Raw genomic sequence first — 25,267 nt, 5'->3', positions numbered from 1 at the left:
TCTGTTATCTCCCCCATTCTCATAATCTGAACCCAGAGCCCAATTTTGCACCCAGTGTTCCAGTCCCTGCACTGGGATGGCGTAGCAACGGAGGAGAAATTTGGCTCAGTTCGCAATTAAAGGTGGACGCACCAAATTTTGCACTTCCTGAAACAATGCACACACTGAACCGCAGCTGCCACCCTCTGAAATTTGCACTTCTCCATGCTGTTATTCCACGAGAGCAGGAAAGGTGGCCCTAAGGACCCATGCAATGGAGGTGGAGGTAGACCTTAATTTTAAGGCAGACACTGTATCCTTTTTAAAAAAAATTGCAAACTGGCGTGGGGAACTGAACTTAAGCCTGGAAAAAATGAGAAGCAGAGGTAAATTGAAATCGACAAATTCGCCCATCCCTAACCAAAGCATGAAAAAACCACCCAGCAGACCTGGGTCTCTTTGTTTCTTATCCAGGATTCAGGTAATGAAGGAAGAGACTCTACTGGCGCTAGGAAACAGTTCATTATAAAAGAACTGCTGTAATCATGACATGTTCCAAGCTGAGTTGAGGGACAACTCAGTCTATTCAAGGCTTGTCACCAGACAAGGTGGCTTTCTGCCGTCTCCTGGACTGGCATAAGCAATATCTTGTAATAGAATTGAATAAGTTCGAGTTGCACCAACCCACCCACACCGCATTCCCAAGACGGCTTGCGTAGCACATGTTCTTAATAATCTGTTTCCTGACACTGTCTGGCATCTCCTCCTCTCGGATCCTCGGCCGGTTGATGCCACTTTCAATTCTTTAAAAACATGTTCCAAGAATTCAAGTGAGACAAAATGATTGGGGGGGGGGGAGGAGGAGAAGCTTCCACCTGCAGGGTGATCACAAGAACTGGCTCCCAAGTTGACAGCAAACATTGAACCTCATAGGATGGACAGAGTTCCAGCCTAAGCTGCCCCAAAGATGTAAATGGGGTGTTGCTTTGCGCGTGAAATTTCCAAGCACCTCATTGGTCTCAGACCTTTTATTGGAGAACAAGGGTGAGAAGAATCACTGCAGGGGTCTACGAGGGGTGGCTGGGGGCTCATTTACTGTTTCCATTTTAATGAGAATCAAGTGTCAAACTTCCCAGAACAATATGCAAACCAAAAACCAAGTATGCAAACCAAAAACATTCACACATCTCTGACTTGCACAGTATAGCTCCCCCCCAAAAAAACCAGAAAATTGTATACTATAATAATTGTTGTTGCTGTTTAGTCATGTCCAACTCTTCGTGACCCCATGGACCAGAGCATGCCAGGCACTCACTCGTCTTCCACTGCCTCCTGCCTGTGGGAGTAAGTGTTCATTCATTGATTACCTTAATAGTTATGCGCACCCAGGTGGGCAATGATTGTGCATTACATATGAATAACTGTGCAGGTGTACAGATTGCACACTCCTGGAATGTAATGTCCAGACAATGAAACTGACAGGTTTTTCCATTCCTACCTCCTTCTGGTTACCTTTTGCATTCAAGTAACCACGCAGCCCATCGCATTAAGACCTAGGGTGGCTCGACTGAAGGTACAAACATAAAAAGAGCCTGCTGGATGAGGCCAATGGTTCGTTCAGCCCAGCATCCTGTTCTCAGTGGTGAACCAGATGCCTGTGGGAAACCTGCAAGGAGGACCCAAGCACAAGAGTACTTTCCCCTCCAGCAGTTCCCAAGAGCAGGGAATGTGGTAAACTTGAAACGTACATGCTAAGCTTCTCCATTAAAATGAAAGGGGGCAGTCCTTCACAAACAAGGGGTAGTTCTCTGAATGGAACATGCCGTTGGACTATGGTGAAGACTTGCAGAATCAGTGGAAGGAAAAAGTGTAGGCCCCAGCAGCCAGGGGAGGTGGGAGCTGTAGTCTAACATCTGGAGTACTACGTTCACTCCCCCAAAGAAAGAGTAAAGAGAGGGAATGAATGTAAGCAGCAGTATCACTCTTCTGGTTGACGGCAGAAATGTGTGCATTTCATTCTTAAAAGACACCTTTGATTACATTTTAACTGAAATAAAAGCTTTGCCTCTGGCATGGTTTTGATGTGGGAGATGGCTCTGTAACTTCCACCCACCCCCTTTGCAGGGCCAAAGTGGTGGTTACAAAAAACTAGATTGGGACACTTGGTTAAGCATTTAACAACACCAATAGTACACATTTAATGCAAAAGTGAGCCCCAAGTGACCGTCCCAAGTTTGTAGAGCTAAGAGCCTATATATGCATGTTTACTTGGGGGGGGGGGCTCACTCCCATGTAAGCACCCATAGGATTGCAGCTGGGGCTTGTTCTTGGCGGTGCCTCTGCAAGGCGCAGTCCTTTTCATTCCTACAGGACTTGTGGAGTAAATGGGTCAGGAGGATTGACGGCATTTCTTTGTTTATTGCTGTCAATAAGTCAATCTTTTGTGTTTTTTCTCCCCTCAAAGGGTATTGGTGCACAGCAAACCTCTCACCTCTGAGACCTTGTTTAATAAAAGCATTATTAATTACAAAAAAACCCAACCCATCTGGAGGGCCACAGGTTTCCGGTCCTGCAGTCTCCTCCTTTCCAAACCCACAGTCAATACTGGCACAGAGGCTGTTTTTGGGGTTTGGTGCAGATGTTTCTGTGCTTTTGCACCCACAGAAATCAGGGGATCCCAGAGGATGCATCAGCTAAACAGTGCCCCCTTTCCCACCACAATGGCATAGCCTCCCACTGTGGAGCAGGAACTATTTGGAAGCAGCTGGGGCGGGATCACTGGCGGAAATAACACAACGTGGTGGTTTTTCCCCCCTCACACATTCCTGTATAAAATATAACAGTGTTCATTAAGTTATCTTTCGAGCATATGGTTCATGTTTTTACCCTTCAGGCTGTTTTTGTTTCATACAGACATTTTTTGGTGGTTTTTTCTTTTTCTTCTTCAAAAAAAGTCTTGGTTCCTGCAGGCAGCATCAATCCCTGCTTTGGCACTCGGCACTCGGCGCACAGTTCAGCTCTTCAGAACAAGCACAGAAAAATGAGATGCTGTCACCCTGTCAGAATCTGAATGGTGAGGAGAGGCTCCCCTATCAGGATGGACTAGACTGAGAGAAGTGTGCAAATGACCCCCCGGGGCCATGAAGCCTACACACCTGTTGGATGGCTACCCTCCAGGTCTCCCACTGCACATGGGCCCTCTATATCCACAAAGAAGTTCATCAACCAGCCTCAAGAGGACAGCTGGCAAGTTTTTCTGAGCATCTCCCTCCCCGATGCCACCATTCTTGTGTTATGCAAGAGAGGAGAAAAAGCATGCCGTTTTACTGATTTTTAGATATTGCACTGGACTGGGGTGTGGGAGGAGAATAAGCTTAACCAAAAAGATAGTGTTTTGAAAAGCAATCCCATTTTGCAAAATAAACGAGGCGTCTGGCCTCCTGTTCCTAAGCACCTACTATATCAAACAGATGCATCAGGCACATTTGAGCGAGACATGAAAAATTGGTCTCCTTCTAGCGGCTGCTTCGGTTTCAATCGGCCTAATCCCTTGCAAGGCAATCTTCCGCAGGCGGCCGTAAATCCTGCCTAACAAGGTTAGGGGAAGAGCTCTAACTCCCCGGCAGAGCACCTGCTTAGCATGCAGAAGGTCCCAGGTCCCAATCCCCAGTGCACGCATACAGGGGGTCATGGCACAGGTAGGGGCTCCGCAGGGTGCAGATGAGTTTCTGCTCCAGTGGAGTCTGATTGGTGGGTGTGGGTGGGTGGTTTTGGGGTGTGCATGTGTGCGTTATTTGGGGAGGAGAACCAGTGAGAAGTTGCACATCGCAATGAGCTGAGCAAGCATTTTAGATGAAAAGGTCTTGCCACAAAGAGGGTCATACTTGCATAAACCTGGTTTCCCCCTTCGTCGTTCATAAGAGCCTGCTGGATCCGGCCAAAGCCTCTCTAGTGCAGTGCCCTGCTCTCAGTGGCCAACCAGGGAGCAGGACCTGAGCACAAGAGCATTTGCTCCTCCTGTGGTTTCCAGCAACTGGCATTTGAAAGCAACTGTGGAGGTGGAGCACAAGCCACCATGGCCAGTAGGTTTGATCTGTTTGGAGCTTTGTGAGGTTTCGAACTCAACACTTGGGGGGGGGGGGAGAACACTAAAAAGACACAATGAAGGGGCATGGTTCCACGTTTCTTTTATGGATCAAGACAGATCTTCAACATTCTCGGCAGAACCCTCCGATTCGCTGAAGCTGTCCTCTGCTCCGTCCCTCATCTCAATGTTTCCGTGATGGGCGTGGCTTGGCTCCCTTAGGGGACAGAGAGGTGTTGTGTCAGGGGTGGCTTTGGGGTGCGGCCCGTTTTTAATGGCATCTATCCAATCAGCACTTCTGGAAACAATTTTAAAGGTGGACCTACAAAAGCAGCCCTTTCTGAAACAGCACAAGAAATGAAACCCAGGTAGCCTTCAAAATTCATCCGAAATTTGCAGCGCAGTTCTCCAACCAAACAATATGTAGAAAAATTAACACATGAGGATGAAGCGTGCATATAAACGCAAGCATTTGTGGGGGAATATACAGTAATGCACTACAATTAGAAAGACTGCTTGTAAAAATGTGTACCTTAGTTCAAAATTGCATTCAAAAATGCACAGTTTGGAGAAACCTACACCGGAATGCTTACAAATTTTCAAAAGCTTTTAATAATAATAATAATAATAATAATAATAATAATAATTACAAATAGCTGTTGAAGTGTGGAGAATTGAATTTTAGATTTGGAAAAGGAAAACCCATGGGAGCAGAAGTTGACCATTTCATCCATGTCTACGTACTTGGAAGAACCACCTTCTCCTGTACATATAACTGCCTGGGCATTGAGATCTTCAAGGGAGGGCCTTCTCCAGGTTAGCGTCATAGGGTTGCAGCCAATACTAGTCCTACTCAGAGTAGACCCACTGAAATTAATGCATATGACTAACTTCAACAAGTTCACTGTGGGCAGAATCAGTTTACACCAAGTCAATTGCTCCATTTAGCTCAGTGTTATTTACAACATCTGTGTTCACCAGTACAGTCGTACCTCGGGTTACGAACACCTCGGTTTGCGAACAGTTCGGGTTACGAACTGCGCAAACCCGGAAGTGTTTCCACCGCGCGCGCGGTCTGCGCATGCGCAAAATGGCGCTTTGCGCAGTGTTCGGGTTACGAACTTTTCGGGTTACGAACTGCGATCCGGAACGGATCGCGTTCGTAACCCGAGGTATTACTGTAATGCTAAGCCATAGTTTATAAACCAACAAGAAACTGTGGCTGGCGGGCATGGTTTATAAAGCCACTGCATATGGAGTTTGCAAGCAGGAAGCTAGGAGAATCAATGACCCTCCAGATGTTACTAGACTCCAACTTCCACCAACCCCAGCCAGCTTGGACAAGGATCAAGGAATTGTAATATTCAGCAAGTTCTCCCACCTCTGAGCTACTGTTATGTCTGCACTGAGCCAAGAAGTATAGAAACAAGCTGGTACAGACCTATCCTTAAGTCTGCCAGGTAAATTTATCTTGTTCTCAATCCACCTCAATCCGCTATCGAGCATCAGTGTGAGATCTCCGTCCAGGGCCTTCTAATATGCTGCTGCTTCTGGTACTAGTCAGTTTGCCAGCTCCACCGACATCCCTTCATTCTCACAAGCAGAGAACAGTCTTTCTTGGGTGATACGAATGGGTTGTCAAGTCACTTCACTAACCTCTTGATGGGGGCTGGTGGCTCTGCGCGAGGGTTGCGACTGTCAGCAACTGGCCTGAGGACAGCTTCCAAAATATCATCAAGGGTTGAGTGAGCCCTGCAAAAGAAAAGGAAACACATGCCCCCAAAATCCAGATTATTAGAAAGGATGCTGGCATGCTGAAGGGCTGGGTGTTTGGTGGGGTGGAGAGAGAGATAATAATAATAATAATTTTTTTGTTGTTTAGTTGTTTAGTCGTGTCCGACTCTTCGTGACCCCATGGACCATAGCACGCCGGGCACTCCTGTCTTCCACTGCCTCCCGCAATAATAATAATAATAATAATAATAATAATAATAATAATAATAATAATTTATACCCCGCCCATCTGGCTGGGTTTCCCCAGCCACTCTGGGTGGCTTCCAACAGAATACTAAAACACAATAATCCATGAAACATTAAAAGCTTCCCTAAACAGGGCTGCCTTCAGATGTCTTCTAAAAGCCTGGTAGTTGTTTTTCTCTTTGACATCTGGTGGGAGGGCGTTCCACAGGGTGGGTGCCACTACCGAGAAGGCCCTCTGCCTGGTTCCCTGTAACTTGGCTTCTTGCAGCGAGGGAACCACCAGAAGGCCCTCGGCACTGGACCTCAGTGTCCGGGCAGAACGATGGGGGTGGAGACGCTTCTTCAGGTATACTGGGCTGAGGTCGTTTAGGGCTTCAAAGGTCAGCACCAACACTTTGAATTGTACTCGGAAACATACTGGGAGCCAATGTAGGTCTTTCAAGACCGGTGTTATGTGGTCTTGGCGGCCGCTCCCAGTCACCAGTCTAGCTGCCGCATTCTGGATTAGTTGTAGTTTCCGGGTCACCTTCAAAGGTAGCCCCACTTATGGCACATTGCATTAGTCCAAGCGAGAGATAACTAGAGCATGCACCACTCTAGCGACAGTCCGCGGGCAGGTAGGGTCTCAGCCTGCGTACCAGATGGAGCTGAGAGAGAGAGAGAGAGAGAGAGAGAGAGAGAGAGAGAGAGAGAGAGAGAGAGAGAAACCATTTTCTCTATCACTGCCTTTTACTGATACCACTCAAGGTTATTAGGCCTGCAAAGGGAGTTTGAAGAAAGAATTTCAATGCACTTTTTCACTGCCCTTCATCGCTGGCTTACACTGAATGCTGGCTTCTCTGCTTCTTTCACTCTGCATCCTTGCTGCTATGCAAACAGGGTTTGTTTTATTATTATGAACATAGGAATCTTCTTTATACAGAGACAAGACTTGCTGGGTCCACCTAGCTCAGCATTTTCTACCCTGAATGGCAGCAGCTCTCCAAGATGCCGGGCAGGGAGTCTTTCCCCCGCCCTCGCTGGAAATGCCATTGAGGACTGAATCTGAGGTCTTCTGCATGCAAGGCAGAGGCTCTATCAATGAGATGATGCTGTTCCCCCTTGTTGTATTGTAACTTATTGAATCCTGAACATTGCAATTTTGATGGGTGCTGCTTTATCTGTATTTTAATTGTATGCACGCTTATTTGGGGGGGGAGGTGTGCTAGAAAACCAGTTTGTAAGACTTTTGCATTCAAGTAACCAACTGTAGAGAAATGCTGCAGAGCTGATTTAACAACTCTGGAATGCAGTGAAGTGCTGGGCAAAGGTTCTCTGCAAGCTTTTGGCAGGTGGAGGCAAAGCTTTACTCAGCACTACTGCTTTACAACAGCAGAAGCATTTAAAGGCTGATTGGGCTCCTTAAGTCAATGGTTTTCAACCAGTCTGCTGTGGCAACCTGGGGTGCCTTGAATGATGGTCAAGGGTTCCGCGGGCAACACTGGCCTCTATCCCTCTTTCCTTCCCTCCTCTGATGCCCTCTCACATCTCTGCCCCCCAAAGGCTTGCCCAGATGTTTATTGCAGCAGCCCTGACTATAAGCTCTGCAGTTGAATGGTGCCTCTGGAGCTGGTGATGGGGTGCTGGTTGCCAGGAGCTGAAGCAGACTCAGAAGAGCCCGGCCAGCCAGTCCGTCAGCCCTCACTGTTGGGAATGGACAGACAAGTCCCAAGCCCCTGTGGGGCAGTGAAAGTAGGCACCTCTTTGGTGTGGGAGGGCAGCTCAGAGACCAGGAACGGTGCCAGCAGCTGCCCAGAGGACTCCCAAGGAGAAGGGAGAGGAGAGGAGGCTGAGGGAGCACTCCACAAGGGGAGTGTTCGGAAACGAGTGAGAGGCTGCCAGCTCTGCAGACAAGGGGTGACATAACTGGGCTCCTGAGCCCCACAGGGGTGCCGCAGAAAGAATGTAGTTGGTTAAGGGAGCCTCCGCCTTAAGTAATCAGGGAACTGGCAATGGAAAGAGCCCATCTTGCTGGACTGAAGTGAAATTAATCTCTCTCACCCACACCCACACACCCCAGTTCTAGAAGCTCACTGTGTACCTGTCTGTATCTTCTAGACACAAGGTGTCATTGTTCCAGAGGCTGCTATCAGCTTTGCACTCGTCCAGCTTTATTTCTTGATCTTCTGAATCTGCTTGCTCAGGAATCACTGGCATCAAAAGAGCATTAATAGGATACATCAAAGAGCTGGAGATATTCTGGAGTGTTTTTGCCAAACAATCCCTAGCTCAGCCAGTTTCAAGATCTGGCAATTGGCACCCAGTTCAGCCTGCACCATCTATAAAAATTGAAATTCCACTTTACCGCACCGGCAACTTCGAAGGAGCTTCCAGGAATGGTTTTGTGATCTACAGTGGTACCTCGGTTTAAGAACAGTCCAACTTAAGAACGATTTGGTTTACAAACTCTGCAAAAGTGGAAATAGTGTCTTGGTTTGAGAACTTTTCCTCGGTTTAAGAATGGAATCCGAACGGTAGAAGGGCACTGGCGGTGGAAGGCCTCATTAGGGAAAGCGTGCCTTGGTTTAAGAACAGTTTCGGTTTAAGAACGGACTTCTGGAATAGATTAAGTTCGTAAGCCAAGGTACCACTGTATTTTCAAAGCACCAGGGCAGCTGTTGTGCTCCATTATTTTGTTTGCATTTACTCAGACATATGAAATGGCTTGCATTTTATAAATTGTAGTATTTATGGAGCCGAGTTTGGTGGGCCCTTAGGGGCTGCTGATGAGGAAGTGTGTGATGGACACATTCCTGCATGTGTGGAGCACCAACAGATGGAAAGGTGGGTGACTAGATTACACCTTTTGGCTACACCATTAAAATATTTACAAGTGGGAGGGGAAAGGGCAAAGTTAAGCAAACTGGCGAAGCCCATAGAACACACAGAGTTCAGAACATCACAAGGGCTCGGCTGCTGGATCATGGTCAAAGGGGGCCCATCTGGTCCAGCATCCTCAGTTCTCACTGTGCTCAAATACCCCCAATGAGAAGGCTGAAAGCAGGACCTGAGAGCAATAGCAGCACTCTCAGGAACTGGGATTCACTGCCTCCAACAGTGGAGGTATAACATCACCATCAACAAGCTTTCCCCCACAGGATAACTAGGTCTCTGCCACAGGTGTCCGTTTTGTACTATTTTTTAAATACATATACCTATTCTGTTTCTTTGTGTTGCTTTTAATTCTCTCTCTTACCTTCCTTAATGGAAGAAGATGCATAAATAAATAGCAGGGGCTGGTAGCCATTGTTTCAACAACAGGGTGTCTCCCAAAATTGCACTGAGACTCAGGAGCCCTCGAGGTTCCGGTTTCCGCCGGCAGGAATGGCGGACCTGTTTTCCATCCCTCTGACCTTCGTAAGGAATTTGGCGGTTGCTAGGGGAGTAAATGGCAACCCCCTACCCTCTCCGGGGGTTACGGAGAGGGGCCGCTGGCCCGCGATGCCCCCAGACCCACTCCGACTGTTTATGGAGTGGGGGGAGCTTGGGCTGAAAAGCACTTACGAGGGCCAGGACTCCCGGACGCTAATCTGCATGGCGGGGATTTCCATGGTTAAAGAAGATAATTAGGCTTAAATCTATGGACATACTTCAGAAGGAGGGGAAGAAGCGCTGTTTACTGCTGAGAAATTTATGCTGCTGAGGGAGAGGAGTCAAAGGCTGTATATCATCTGGAAGAAGGATTGATGGGGACGGAGCGATAAGGGAATTGAGTTTTTTTTTTTTTTCTTCATATGAGTTACTTCGTACCTTCCCAGACGCGATGTCCTGGCTTGTTTGGAGTGAAAGAGAAGCAAAAGACTGTGTGAGTTGAACTTTATAAACTGTTGTTACTGAGCATATTTTTTAAAGATGTGGAGTTGCCGATGAGAAAAGCCCCCCCCCCCCTAGTCGGACGGAAGGAGTCCTGGACGCGTTCGGAGGATTTATGAGCTGTGACGCACTTTGAATTGGAGCAGCGACCTGAAGCTAAGTTCAGCTATAGGGCAAGGAGATCCATTAATTTACCAAGAGTTTATGGTTTGATGTTTGGGTCTTCTGCCTGGAAAAGCTGTAAATTCTATAAAGATCGTTAATCTTCATGGCTATGAGAGAAAACGAAAGTGATTTGAGTTTTTTAAGATGGCGCTGCTTCGACGCAACAGGGAGCTCCAGACTAAGAAGATTTATGGGGAGGCTGGACTGATTAACCCACACAGGAGAAAGAACATTTGTGAAACCTTGTTTGATATTTATCTCAGCAGCTGGGAAACAATCGGTTGAAAGTGGAAAACATCTATGTGACTGTAAGGGGAAGATCTGGATTATTATGAACTTGGAGGACGATTTGAACTTTAGAAAAAAGACGGCAGTGGACGGTTGCGAGGAATCCCCAATTTCTTGAAGCATGGGAACCCAAATAAAAAATTCTTTAGACAATTTGGCATAACATTCGGTTTGATTGATATATATATGTGTATAATTTGAAATAATGAATGTGATATAATTGGTTTTAATTGGAAAATTAATAAAAATATATTTTTTAAAAAAAGAGACTCAGGAGCCCTCAATCTGCATGCTGCCTGCCCTACCTTCCTGGAGCTGGCTCTCCTGAGCAGAAGGGGGAGTCTCCAGTTCTTTCTGACCCCTCTGAAGGTGCAACTGTACGCCAGGGGGTTCCGACGAGGCACCCTGTGAAACATAAAAAGGTGTTAAGATCGACAAGGGAGGCCCCAGCTCCCTTTTCCTTGATCAGAATTAACATTGGATGGGTCAGAAACAGGGGGGGTGGGGTGCTTAAAGAAACTGTGGACTTTGGTGCAGATTCACTTGGTTCCACACATCCTGCTCTCCAGGAGTAATATGCAGCTGGATGGTTCAACTATTTATTTTATTGCAAAATATATTTATTTATATACCCCTTGATTGTTGTGGGGGAGGACACAAAGCAGTTTACGAAAAGAACAATAAAATCAGTAAGAAAAAAATCCATTTAAAAACAAGATAGCTCAGCTGGTAAGAGTGTGAGACTCTTAACCTCAGGGTCGTGGGTTCGAGCCCCATGTTGGGCGAAAGATTCCTGCATTGCAGGGGGTTGGGCTAGATGATCCTCGTGGCCCCTTTGGACTCTGCACGCTTTTAGCAGGTGCCAAAAGGGGTACAGTGAAGGCACCTGCCTCGTGTCAATAAGCAGGGATTTCCAAAGTGTAGATGCCGCCACGCTAAAATATCACTTTCTTATAAATGTGGAACGAGTGCTTTGTGGCACCTGTAACCAGTGCCTGCTCTGCAGATTGAAGCAGCCTATATGGCACCAGGTGGTCTCACAGGTAAGCTTATGTTACGTACCAGCTTTTGCACTTCCTGGCTGAACAAAGTACTGTGAAAATAGCTTTACAGAGAATGATGAGAAAAGATCATCAGTTTTGCTTATGGTAAATGCCCACGGGGGCAGGGAGACAAGCAGGAGGCATCCTGACAAGAGGGGGCCAACACACACACCCCACTGCCCATGGGAGGCAGGACCACATATTGCAAGGCTGACTGGAATAGCTAGCTCCTTCAACCTCCCCCACTAAGCCAACACTGACTGGCAGTGACTCTCCAGGAATTCAGACAGGAAGCTTCTCCTAGCCCCACTTGGAGATGCTGGGGGGCTGAACCCGGGACATTCTGCATGCATAGCACGCACTCTGCCTATGAGTTATGGCCCTTCTCCAGATTAGTGAAAATGATTTGTCCTTACTCCCTACCTCCCTGCTCAGTCACTAGGGGATACAAAAGCTTCTCGTGCCATGCTGACTGATGAGCAAAGCTGGTTGTGTTTTGGGGGAGAGAACATGCCTGGCACTTGCCTAATTGCGAAAAACATCCCCCCCCCATTTTCCGTGGGAGGGAAGCAGTTGATTAAAGGGAAAACTCCCTGTAGTCATTTATCCTTCTAGCCTAGCCTCCTTGGTCTGGAATTCTGCAGGCGACTCCAGCCAAGATGAATCTGCGGCCCCTAATGAGTTTAATAAGCACCGGCCGGCTGCCTGGCCAGTCCCTGAGTAGGCAGCAGTGACCTGCCGACTGCTGTTGTGGTTCAGTGACCTCCAATTTTTGTCTAGAAGCAGCAACAACCCTGCCAATGAATGACAACAGGGCGGGCGGGGAACTCGGCAGCTCCTTAGAATTCTATTGAATGGCAGGGGAGATAATGGAGGGGAAGAGCTGCAGCAACACAGATCAAGGGGACTGGCTGAGGTTGCCTTGGAAATGGGTTGAGAGAACAGAGCAAGGGCTGTTTGACACCACAGAACTGATAATGTCTCCCCGACTGCTTGTTGCTTTAACAAACGTGGGCATATTACATCACATTCTGAGGTTTTCTTGGGTGGCTTTCTTGACATTTTGAGGCACCCTCTTTTAAAGAAAAGCTGTGCTAAAACAAAGACCAAACTCTTAAGAGCAAGGCTGGTGCTGAGGTTTGGAGAGCTTGGGTGCTTACTAGGGGTCCCCCTTAGGACTAGAAAATGGCCCACACCAACCAGCAGGAAGTGGATTTCCCATTCCCTTGCTCCAATTATAGTTTCACATCACACCTGCTTTTCAGTTCAAGTCGGAGCATTTCTAAGATCGGCTTGAGGATGGGTGAAGAATGGGCAGAAGCTTGCTCATTTTCAGTTTGTGTCTCCCCACCCTTTTAGATTTCTTGACGTGTGACGCACATAACACACATTGATGAAACTGCAGCACACACACAAAAAGGAATCTTGATGGGGTAACTGCATGATTGTAGTTGGATTCTTTCTGCAGTTGCCTGGGTAGGAGGGAAACAGGATTTTTACTCTGAACTCTGTGTAAGCCCTGGCTGACTCAACAACGAGTTTGACTTATCTGATTAGTCACATGAGTCAGCAGGTTCCCAGCTACTATAAAATTATGTTTTATGGCAGCAACGGTTATTGCTGTTTTTGCCACTGGGCAAAGTGAGAGAATGCAATTTGTGTGGAAAATCCTATTTGCATCCTCAGGAAATGTACATTATTTGTGTGTTAAAACAAAAAAAGGGATATAATCTATAACATTAGGTTCTGTTTGTAGTGAAGGACACATCAACAAGAAAGCAGCTGCTCTGGCTGAAGAACTTCCTTCAGCCACTGATGGATGGAGGAAATGAGCTACATTCCAAGAAGGAGTTTGCTGTCAAAACTCTCCCCAAAGACAGACCTGCAGCCCGTGTTTTGTCTTGTATTATATGTTACAGTTATTTTCTTACCTGTGGTGTTGATTCTTTCTCTCTCTCTCTTCTCATATTGAGATATATATATATATATCCAAGGATAACATAGCATATTTTCATACTTTGGGTCTTCTTGTTCTCTATATACTCATTCAGGGAACCTCATAAGAACAGCTTGCTGGATCAGGCCAATAGCCCGCCTAGTCCAGCCCCCTTCTCTCATAGTGGCTAACCCAAAGCCTTTAATGAGAAATCCGCAAGCAGGACCAAAGCACAAGAGCCCTCTGCGCTCCTCTGGCTTCCAACAACTACAGTAGTATTTGGAAGCATCGCTGCTTCCAAACGTGGAGGCAGAGCATAGCCATCCAGGCTAGTAACCATCTAGAGCCCTCTCTTCCTCCATGAATTTGTCTAATTCTCATTTAAAGCCATCCAAGTTGGTGGCTAACCCTGCCTCTTGTCCTGTGGGAGGGAGTTCCACAGTTTAACTACGCACTGCATGAAGAAAGATTTTCTTTCCTCTGTCCTGGATCTTCCAATATTCGGCTTTGTAGGGGCTCCACAAGTTCTAGTGTTATAAGGGAGAAACACTTTTCTGCCTGGCATGCAGTTATATAATTATGTTAACTGCATTCATTGTTGGCTGCACTTTGTGCAGGTCTAGACCATCAGCTGACCTAGCTCAGTGCTGCCTGCACTGACTGGCAGCCGTGGCTTTCCAGGCTTTCAGGGGAGAGGATGATTCCCAGCCCCCCAAAGATGCTTAGGACTGAACTTGGGACCTTGTGCATGCAGAGCAGATGCTCCACCACTGAGTGACAGAGTCCTGAAGCACACATTCAAAAGATCTGCGGTTGCAAACAATTTCTCTCTTGTAACTTGTTCTTATGTGTTTGGGAGGAGGGAAGCCCACGTGCCCTGCAGATGCCCAAGGTCTGACCACAATTCAACTCACCGTTTTGGAGACTGTGGCGGATGACTCCTGGGGGGTGGGGGGCAACTCTACAATCTTCCCTTGAGCACAAGCCGTGGCAAAGGTGCTGAATCCCAACAGGGAGGCCTCCTGGCTCCCCCAGCCTGTTGTGTCTATTGTCACGCAGTAATCCTTGTACTTCGTGACAGTGGAGGAAAACCTGGGTGGCGCTTGTGCTGAAAAGACATGGCAAAACACAATGAGAGGGGGAGCCCTGTAAGAACACCTCCCCTTTTTTGCCTCACAGCAAAAAGTCACAAAAGGCGACCTTTTTCAGCCCAAGGGCCACATTCCCCCATGGGAATGCCAAAGGTGCCAAAGGTGGGTGTGGCCAAAGGCAGAAACTGGGCACTTTTGTCCAGTTGCTTATGTTCCAGCCATTGACAACTCAGAGGTTTTTCTAGGCACATGTACACAAAAGTCCTGCTATCCAAACATAATTTGTTCTGAGGAAATGGTCAGTCAGGCGAACGTTAGCATAACAAGTCAGCACTTTCCACTGACTCCTATGGGAACATTTCTAATGTGTTCCCGACAGCAGAATTTTGACCCCAGGATGATGGAAAAAACCAGGGGGACAATGTGGAACGAAACCTCTAAAGCAGGCATCCCCAAACTTCGGCCCTCCAGATGTTTTGGACTACAATTCCCATCTTCCCTGACCACTGGTCCTGTTAGCTAGGGATCATGGGAGTTGTAGGCCAAAACATCTGGAGGGCCGCAGTTTGGGGATGCCTGCTCTAAAGCCATATTATCAAGTTAAATCCCAAATGAAGCCCCAGTCAGCACAGCCAAAGATCAGGAATGATACGAGTTGTAGTACAAAAAAATATCTAGAGGGCTGGAGTTTACTCACCCCTATTCTAAGTGATTTAACAGCACTGCTGAACCCCAGGATCAGGGCTTCCCAAACTCCAGATGGCTAAGGCACCTACCTATATAAAATATCCACTCCCCTCTTTAACACACCCACCCACACCAAAGGTTTAGCTTTTAAAGCACGCAACAGCAAGGTCTAGTTGCATTCAGAGAAATCCAGTTCCTGTTCCTGCTTGAGTCTATGTTTCAGCTACATCTCCTTACCTGAAACAGTGGGAGGCAACAACAGTGACTCATGCAGGGAAACACCAGGCAGCCTCCCCCCTCCATTACTGCAAAAAGCAAGTAATTCCACTGCGTCTCAGCAGCAGAAGCAACTGAACATGTTCCAAAGTAGCCTGCAGAGGCAGATTGTCCACAGCAGCCAATCAATTTTTTATTACCATCTCTATACTGCTTAATATATATATGAACAGCTCATGCAGAGGTGCTTCAAGGCTTACAGAAGCTCTTGATTACTGTCATATCTCATGTTACATTTGCTTCATGTTACGTTTTTTCAGGTTGCGTCCCGTGGCGACCTGGAAGTACTGGAAAGGGTTACTTCTGGGTTTCGCAGCTCGCGCATGTGCAGTAGCGCTAAATCACGCTTCACGCATGTGCACAAGCACCAAATCGCATTGCGCACCTGCGCATATACGGCGCTTCAGGTTGCGGGCTTTTCACATTGTGAAAGGGCCCCCGGAATGGATCCCGTTCTCAACCAGAGGTACCACAGTATTGAATTCTGTTTCTTGCAGCACAATGGCAGTCCTCTCAATCAGTGCAGGGGCTGGGGATTAGTGTCTGAGATTGACAGCCAAGGCCCACCTCCTCCATCCCTCACCTCTTACCTGGGCTAAGTGGAGTGCTGGCATCCATGGGTGAGTGACTGCTTCTGGGAGTTTCGTATGGCGTTGCCTTAAACGTGTCCTCACAGATGATGCTGGACAAGTCCTGAATATCGATGAGTGACCTAAACAAGGCAGAGGCAAGAGGTAGATGATTAGCCACAACCATGCTGGGAATGAATAGGTCATCAGATGACAACTCTGGGGCCAGAATTTGGGCCCTGTGAGGGGCGCAGCCTCTCCAAGAATTGTCTTAGGAACAACCAGGAGCTGCTTTGTACTGAGCCAGGGGCAGAGAACCTGGTTTGCAAGCAGAAGGTCCCAAGTTCAATCCCCGGTGTCTCTGAACAGGGCTGGGAACATCCCTAGTCTGAAACCCTGGAGAGCTGCTGCCAGTCAGTGCAGACAGTACTGGGCTGGATGGACTAAAGATCTGACTCAGCATAAGCTGTAGTTCTGTAGTAGAGCATTTGCTGCATTCTTTAAACATTTCTGTTACTGGTAAGAGACTGCTTTCTCTTTGTACTGCTTATCTACGGCCAAGCGGGGAAGAAGCCGAGCCCCCAAAGCCTGACAGAAACCTTGGGGCGGTGCTGCTGGTCAGTGTGGGTAATACTGAGCTAGACAGACCAATGGCCTAACTCGGTATCAGGCACCTCCCTCTGCTCCTAATCCTTGTCTTCTGCCACAGACCCCAGTGAAAACCACCCCTTCTCACGCCATACCGTTACTCGCCCAGGGAGGCAACATTGTGATACACCACCAGCTAGCTAAGCATCGTGATATACTGATATCGCAATATCTAAAATAAGGATGGAGCTATGTAGAGGAACTAGCTGGCTTAATGGTTTTTCCCACAGAGTGATTTTTGCATAGCGTGTCACATGCACACACCCAGATTCGTGATATATCACCACGTTAAAAATTAGAAAACAAGTATCATGATATGGACTTCAAACTGGCTTTGGATGATGTATCAATTTATCACCCAGCCCTAGTTGCCACAGGTGCAAATTACAACTTTAGGAGGAAGGATTTAGGATTTCCCCTGGATCTGCAACGTTAGATGGGGAGGCGGGAGGGGTGGTGGTGGTAAGCCCCTTCCTCATGGCGGTTATTTATACAATTATAATTTTAAAACCCAGCACATATGAAATGCATGTTTGCATTTTTAGTGTTACTGACTAGTTTGGTTCCAAGCCTGGTTGTACATCCCACTGAGGGACGTACAGTACCTCTGGTCGCTTATTCTGCTGGCATCCACTGCCTATTGCTCTCTCTCGCTCTCTCTCTCTCTCTCTCTCTCTCTCTCACACACACACACACACACACACGGCAAGTAGAAGATTGCCATGCATTCCAAGATCCAAGTCATTTGTTAAAGTCTACAATTACAACCACTCGATGCCTACCAGGTACTCCACTGATATCCCCCTTGACAAAACCATTGTCAACAAGGATGTCTTTAGGGACCCTGCGCTGAAGTGTAAAGCCCAGAGAGAGGCCAAAGTGAAATTTGAGGAAAGATACGAGACAGGCAAGAACAAGTGGTTTCTTCCAGAAGCTCAGGCTCTGAGTGGCATGTATTTGCACCAATAAATATTTTTGAAAAGCCAAAAACAACAACAACCACCCAGCGACGTGGAATTTCTGTGTTAAAAGCAGAAAGCACATTGGGAAGGGAAGGATAAACACCAGCTCCGATGCAACATCGTATAATCTCTGGCAAACCATTTGGAACTAACGCTTAACAAACTTAACAACAACAATCTTTATTACGGTCCATAGACCCATCAATTCGTTACCAAGCGATACACAGCTGAGACACCCCGCTCTCAAACCACTCAGACATCTTACTCAAATTCAGAATAGGAAACATTAGTTCTTGTGACCGATAAAAACTTTGCCACTGCTAGTGTTCTGGCATTTGACCGGTCTTCCAATAGGAACCTAATATAGAAATCCTCTGATTTTCCTGGGAGCAAGGCTAGCAGGGGTGAAATCACTTCAGCCCTAGCTTGCTCAAACTTCCCACAGTGCAGCACAATGTGTTTTATAGAATCTACATCATGGGTGCACGAGCACAGTCTTTCCTGGTAGGGTACTCCTCTCATCCTGCCCTCCAGCACTGCAGAGGGGAAAACATTCAGTCTTGCTTTTGTGAACAGCCTTCGGTAGTTTGGCACTGTCAAGTTTTGAATATAGGCTGCTGGCTTAAAGACATGCCCATATTGTACTCCTACTGCCAATGGACTGCAGATCGCAAGTGATTGATGTCGTAGATCGCTGTGTGAATTATCCCAAAGTCTTTGCTTTAAGGTCTTTAGGGCACCTTCATATCCCAGGCAATAGAGTTGGGTGGGTGACAAGACCTAAAGCAGTGGCTTTTCTCGCCATGGTTTTCTGCCATTGGCTGATGTATTCCTCATTGTTCAGGTATTTATACAGTCCCTCCCCAAGTTCAAATACTGCAATCTTGAGCCAATGTTTTAGTGCAGCCCACCATGCCTTTGTTGAAATTGGGCATTCACCCGTTTCTAGCAGGAGTATGGAATTTCGAACACAATTGGGCACCTGAAGCAAGGATCAAATAAATTGTGCTTGGAAGCAATCTAGCTTAGGCAGGTCCCCATTCTGCCAGACGTTTGCTGCGTACAGGATTTGGGGGACAGTTTTTGCATTGAATACTTTTAGAGCTGCTGGTACATACTTGCCGCCCTTAGTATGGAAGAATCGAAGTATGGCTAGTTTTGTAATCTCCGCCTTTTGAAGGGAGGTTTTCCAGTGATACTTCCATGATCTTGTATGGTGGAATGTTAATCCTAAATAGCTGAAATGTTTAATCTGTTCAAGTTCATGGCCATCCAGCGACCAGTTTAACCGGGAAAAGCTTCTTTCAAATACTAGGATTTTTGATTTTTCATAATTTATTGTTAAGCCATTTCCAAGACAATAATCAGAAAATTTCATCAACAGGTGTTTCAAACCCGGTCTGGTGCGTGAAATTATGGCCGCGTCATCAGCATAAAGCAGCAAGGGGGTCCTTCTTATACCTATTTTTGGAAGGTGACCATCTGCGTCCATTAGGCACTCTTCTAGATCATTTAGGAATAAGCAAAACAATGTTGGGGCCAGGACACAACCCTGTCGAACCCCCCTACTCATTTCGATATTATTTGATAGCTGTCCCTGCTGACCGCATCGGACCTGCAGTTTGGTTCCGTTACATAGGGCTTTTATAAGAAAGAGGAGACGTTTGTCCTGTATTATCTGATCTAATTCGGTCCACAAATGGGATCTGGGGACAGAATCGAATGCTGACTTCAGGTCCATAAATGCCACAAAGAGCTTGCCCTGAAGCGGCCTGGTATATTTTTCGGCTAGGAAAGACAGCATTAGACAGTGGTCTGTGGTTGAGTGATTCTCTCAATAGGCTGCCTGGGCTTCAGATAGGATGTTATATTCATTAAGAAAGGTTGTCAGTTTATTACTTAGGAAGCAGGCATACAACTTCCCAATTACTGATAGCAGACAAACTTAACTTAACTCAACTCAAGTGCACTTTGTGCAAGGAGGTGACAGGTCTTCGGAAAGCAATTATTGCACAAGATTCAAGCCGCGATTCCTGGATTGCAGGAAGCTGGACTAGATGTCCTTTGGAGGTCCCTGCCAACTCCACAATGCTATGATAGGAAGTGGGTAAAAGGAAAGGACATGGTGTTTGGGTGGCATTAAAGAAAGTAAAGCTCCTCATGATTCTAGATCTCATGGTGGCAGGAAACATTTATTTGCCTTAGAATTTAATTACACAACATGTCCAGTAGTTTTCACAGTGCACCTGCACCTAAAATTAGAAATAAAAACTTGGAGAAACAAACCCACGGTCCACTGGATCCAGGCTTCAGCTTCTTTAAGCTTATGTTGTTTCAGTGGAGGCATGTGTTAATTACTATGCTCAGCTTTCTCCCTCTCCACCCCCCCCCTCTAATTGCAACTCCTTCATTAGGCAAAACCCGAGAAGTGGCAACAACAGCGTAAAAAGCTAAATTTTGTCGGGGGCTTATAAAGATGATTGCAAATGTTTTCACTTGCTAGAGAGTGCATAGAGATCTCCATTTACATAACATGCACACCTGGCAACTCGCTTGGGGCACTGAACTGGTGGGATTAATAACGAAAAAAGCATACAACCTAATTTATGTCTGAAGTGGCAGCCCGGCAGACGGACGCTTCCTACCTGGCTGCAGGTGTAAACAAATCCTCCCCTGGCGCCTTGCTATGGAGATGTTTCGCCTCTGCGCTGCAGTGGGGAAATAGTTTTCTTCCTAAACACAAATAACAAAAAGTGCTAGTTTGGGGGCGGGGGTTGTAAGGGGGGGAAGGGTGCTGGGGGGGGGCTGAGAGAACGACATAAGCAACTGAAAAGGAAATCATGGCTTTCAGCAGTTGGCAAAGATAAATGTGTTTTTAAAGAGATCTTTCTTTTCCTCTCGCTCCTTTTAATAAACACATCCCGAGCTCCTGGGGGTGCTGAAATATTTACAGATCCTCAGTGAATAGTAACCCAATGTTGGAGCAGATGTACAAAGCTACCTCTCCCCCCCCCCCCGGCTCCAGGGTGGAAGATTCGGGGAGTGATCTGATTCAATCCCCCAGCCGGCTCTTGTAAGTCAAATGCACAGGGCTGCTGAATCAGCAATGGGTTGTCATGGATGCTGATAGAGATAATAAGATTTTCTAACAGTGGCGCTACAGGGGTAAGAAGCCCGGCGGAATACAGAAGACAGCGCTCCCCGCTCCCGGCTTGCTTCAGCTTCTCGGTGTGTATGTATGTGCAATAGAGATCAAAGAACCTCAAGCATAATCCTGCCTGATAAACAGGACCGATAAAAGGAATGACTTCGTCATGCAGCGCAGAGTTCCAACTCTGGTATACTTGCTCCCAAAGGAGGGAAGAGGCTATCAATGGCTACCAGCCATGATGGCTGTGCTCTGCCTCAACGGTCAGCGGCAGCAATGCTTCTGGACACCAGTTGCTGTAAACCGCAGGAGTAGAGATTGCCACTGCGCCCAAGTCTGGCTTGCCTGCTTCCCAGGGGTATCTGGCTGGGCAGGGTGAGAACAGTATGCTGGACTCAGGCCCAATCTTATGTTTCTAAGAACCAGCATGCAAGGAACCTTAAGGAGACATTTTTCCTTCCGACGCTTGAGAGCTGGGAAGGCGGGGAATCAGTGCCCCTGGATAGCAACCCCCGCCCCCCCTGACCACTGTTGGTGCTGCATCTGGGGGCTGAGGGGAAATGGTGTCCCAACAATATTTGCAAGGATCAAAAAGGTTCCCCATCCCTGCTTTAAGAAGAAAAAGACAGCCATGCTGACAGATGGCAAAGACACACTACAAACTTGTAAAAAATAAAATAAAAGTAATAAAAATCAACTTGCGTTCCTCTGCCTCTGTGGGGCATTCTTTCCTCCCACAGATTTCTTGGAATGTCTCCAAGTCGTCTTCCTGACTGCAAATATCTTGGGTGATTTCCAGGTCTTCTTCTTCAACAGCAGTTGAGTTCTAAAGAGAACAACGAGAAGGAAAGATTTGGTTTCTAGAGGGGAAGCTTTGGAAACGGAGAGCCAAATCTCTAAACCGCTGGGAATTAAGGAGCTGGCCCAACAAAAACCACTTAGGAGATCCAGAGTTGAACACTAGGAAAGGTGTCAGGGAGAGTCTGCCTCAGAACATCAATGGAAAGAGTGTTGCAGTTGAGCACAGGTCCTGCTTGCCACTGCGACTGCGAGAGCAGGAAGCTGGACCAGGTGGGTCCCCCTTTGGCCTGATCCAGCTTGCAGGTCTCTTCTGATGTTCCTAAGGGTGCCCTGGTGGAAACAACTAATTGTTTTAATCGCTCATTTCTGTACCTTTTCATGTCAGATTAAATTCTTACTCAGTTGAAAGGATTCTCAATGGCTACTACCAACAATGTCTCTGTTTCGCCTCCACTGTCGGAGGCAGTAAATGCCTCTGAATTTCAACAGCTTCTGGGAATCACAAGTGGGGGGAGTGCTGCTGCTGCTGCTGCTGCTGCTGCACTCCAATTCTGCTCCTGGGCCACTGGAAAAACAGGGCATTTGACTGCACGGGCTTCCTTTGGCTGATCCAGCAGGGTGGTTCTTAAGAGCAGGTCTGAAGCTCCCATCACCTTCCCTGATCTTTTGGCCAGGCTGGCTAGAGCTGGCGGGAGTTTGAGAGCCCAACAGCGCCAGAAAGGCCACAGACTCCCCAGTTCTGTCCTAAACAACTGAGACATATCATAGAATCGTAGTTGGCTAGGACCCCAGGGGCCGTCTACTCCAACCCCCTGCAATGCAGGAATCTCAGCTAAAGCATCCATGACAAGAGGGCCATTCAACCTCTGCTTAAAAGCCTCCAAGGAAGGACAACCTCACGAGGGAGTCCGTTCTACTGTCAAATGGCTCTTACTGTCAGAAAGTTCTCCCTGATGTTTAGTAAAGGGTGATGCACAGTGCAGGGAAAGTTGATAAGGATAGCTTTTTCTTCCCCGCTCTCATTAATACAAAAACTTTGGGGACTTTCAGTAAAGATGAAATGTTGGGAGACTCAAGGACAAAACAAAGGACTTCGTCACACAGTGCATGGTTAAACTATGGAAGGCTTCCCAGAAGTTGGAAGGCTTTAAAAGAGGATTAGACACATCCACAAGGGCTTTGCTCCACCTCCACTGAATGCCAGTTTCTGGGAATGACAGGTGGGCATATTGCTCTAGCTCTCATGCTCAGCTTGTGCATTTCCCATGAGGGCATCTGTTTGGCCACTGTGAGAACAGGGTGCTGGGCTAGATGGGGCCTTGGCCTGATCCACCCCCACGGGGCTCTTGTGTTCATTGACACCACACTGCCCCCCCCTTGACTTCACCTGCCATCAGCGGTGGCAGCGCACAACCAAACTTGATATCATTGGCTGCCATGAGGACCTTTTGAGGTGCGGGAACTGCCAGCCCACCCCGTCAGAAGGCTTGAGGAGCACTGGACAACAAGGCCATCACTAGCAACAACCCTTCAGCTCCAGGGTTTTGTGACCAGGAAGCCCAGGGCTCTGCAGGCGGACGTTCCCACACGATGCCTCCCTTCCTCTTACCTCTGGTTCTGCATTCTCAGGAGGAACTGAGGAGCAGAAGAAGAACTCTGGTTCAGGAGTGAGGAACTCTTCTGATACATCAAGGGAGGAAGACACCGAGGGGCCCAGTTCCTCCAAGTGCCCCTAAAAAGAAGAAGTAAAACGTGAAGATTAGAAACCTACCATCTGGGAAAGGGGCTGTGGTTCAGTGGTTATAGAATCTGCTGTGCACATGGAAGGCACCATGTTTGAATTCCAGCCTCTCCAGGTAGGGCTGGGAGAAACTCCCTGTCTGAAACCCAAGAGAGGTGCCGCTGCCAATCAGCTAAATGGGTCAATGATCCGACTCTGCGTAAGGCAGCTTCCTATTGTCCCACTGATAAAGGGATACAGCTATTTCTATTTACAACATATCATCATCATCATCATCATCATCATGTGCTATTTTTCTAGAAAAAGAGTTGCCACAACTCACTAGGAACACCTCCCTTGTTCTCTTGGAATGGCAATGGCACCCACCTGAGAGGTGCCAGAACTGAGATCTTGTGAGTTTCGGCTGGAAAAAAAGCCCTGATTATTATTATTAATGACACTTATATACCACCTTTTTTCTTCCATGGATCTCAACGTGGTTTAAATGGTTCTCGTCCTCCCCATTTCATCCTCACAACAACCCTGTGAGGTCGGTGAGGCTAAGAGATGGTGACTGACTCCAAGGTAACAGCCAGGGAGCTTCATGGCTGAGTGGGGATTCGAACCTTGCTCTCCTGGGTCCTGGTCCAACACTCTAATTATTACACCGCACTGGCTTTTCATACTGCCTTTTATCGTATTAGATTTCAGGATTAGATTAAAAGCACTGCAAAACACAGACACCTGCATTCCCTCAGTGTTTGGACCCACCCGCCACTGGGATGCAGCCCCTGGAAGGTTGCCCCCAAGAGAATGTGGCCCTCAGACCTAAAATGTTTCCCCACCACTGATGTACAACTACATGCACAGCTCCCCCAATCTTCAGTTTCCACAGCCCAAGCACTTCAAGCTTTTATCTGACAAATTGTAAATGCAGACAGATAGCCGAGAGGACTGAAGCTGGCTTCCTGCCAGGACGTAACAAGGAGAGCTTGAGGGAAATTCCTAAGAGGGGTCAGGGGAACCCTTCAAAGTAACTGTCTGGGCGGAGAAGCAGGGCGAGTGCTTTAATCTGGACCAGTGTTCTCTATGCTGACTGGCAGCAGTTCTCTGGGGATTCAGGCGGAGGACATCCCTAGCCCTGCCTGGAGAGGCCCACTGGGGATTCAACATGGGACCTTCTGCATGCCAAGCAGATGCTCTTCCACTGAGCCAAGGCCCACCCACCCCTCCCCACCCATGGGATGCTTCTTCAGCTTAACGTGCAACTGCTCCTGGCCTATAGGCTTCATCATATGGCAACTACCGGTAATCAATTCATTAAATAGCAATACAGATCTTTGATTTGGGATGGGGGGAAACCAGACATTGCACAGGGTTAAGTGCCTACCCGGCAAAGGTCCTCGGCGGCGACAGAAAGCGAAGCGCTCTTTCGAGAGGCCGCGCCACACTCCGTTAGCACCTCATTTGCTGGGAATTGGATGCTTCTGCCTAATAATAAATTATAACTCCATGTGAAACGCAAGAAGAAAAAATGGAGAGAGGGGGGAAATTAGCATGCAAAGAATTAATGGCATCCCTGGAATGGCTTGGCCAGCTGACAGAATATAAAAGTGAATAAATCAGCTAACAGCAATAGGAGCTGTCGGGGCCCCGTGAAAATAATGGCAATTAAATGTCTATTCCATAAAGACAAGAACATCAGTCTTTACAGGGCGGGCAAAAAACCCCGCCAGTAAATCATTTGCTTTGTAAGGGTGCCTAATAATTCACTTATTTTTAAGTTTTGAAAGGTTACAACATTTAGGGCTTTTTAGTTTTAGGAAAGAAATGAGAATGAAGGGGGACGTGATAAGAGGTGCATAAGATTATCCATGGCTGGGGGGAGAAAGTGACCAGGGAGTGGCTAGGAGCTGCTGTGTAAAGCAACTGCACCGCCTGCTGGCAGCTGGAGAAACAGCAGCATAAAAAGGCGCTTCAATAAACTTCAGCGTCGTACAATTAGCACACATTTTGCCCAGAGAAAACTCTTGAAGTA

General features: G+C 47.3%; 1 protein-coding gene across 1 annotated transcript in view; it reads right to left on the bottom strand.

The window, feature by feature from the left end:
• Positions 1-4,139: 4,139 nt before the first annotated feature.
• TEX14 (testis expressed 14, intercellular bridge forming factor) overlaps positions 4,140-25,267 on the bottom strand; it is a 52,334-nt gene continuing 31,206 nt past the window's right edge. The window contains exons 18-27 of the mRNA XM_088658205.1: positions 24,620-24,720; positions 23,119-23,241; positions 21,407-21,534; positions 20,206-20,289; positions 15,972-16,093; positions 14,242-14,435; positions 10,654-10,753; positions 8,124-8,232; positions 5,720-5,815; positions 4,140-4,280 (exon numbers count right to left, since the gene is read on the bottom strand). Coding sequence (XP_088514331.1) covers positions 4,175-4,280; positions 5,720-5,815; positions 8,124-8,232; positions 10,654-10,753; positions 14,242-14,435; positions 15,972-16,093; positions 20,206-20,289; positions 21,407-21,534; positions 23,119-23,241; positions 24,620-24,720 — 1,163 coding nt within the window. The 3' untranslated portion in view covers positions 4,140-4,174. The remainder of the gene's footprint in view (positions 4,281-5,719; positions 5,816-8,123; positions 8,233-10,653; positions 10,754-14,241; positions 14,436-15,971; positions 16,094-20,205; positions 20,290-21,406; positions 21,535-23,118; positions 23,242-24,619; positions 24,721-25,267) is intronic.

The sequence above is a fragment of the Zootoca vivipara genome, chromosome 14, assembly GCF_965207765.1.
Source record: "Zootoca vivipara chromosome 14, rZooViv2.hap1.1, whole genome shotgun sequence".
Lineage (NCBI taxonomy): Eukaryota > Metazoa > Chordata > Lepidosauria > Squamata > Lacertidae > Zootoca > Zootoca vivipara.
Note: the sequence above shows the minus strand (reverse complement) of the source record. Positions and strands in the feature narration are given on the sequence as shown.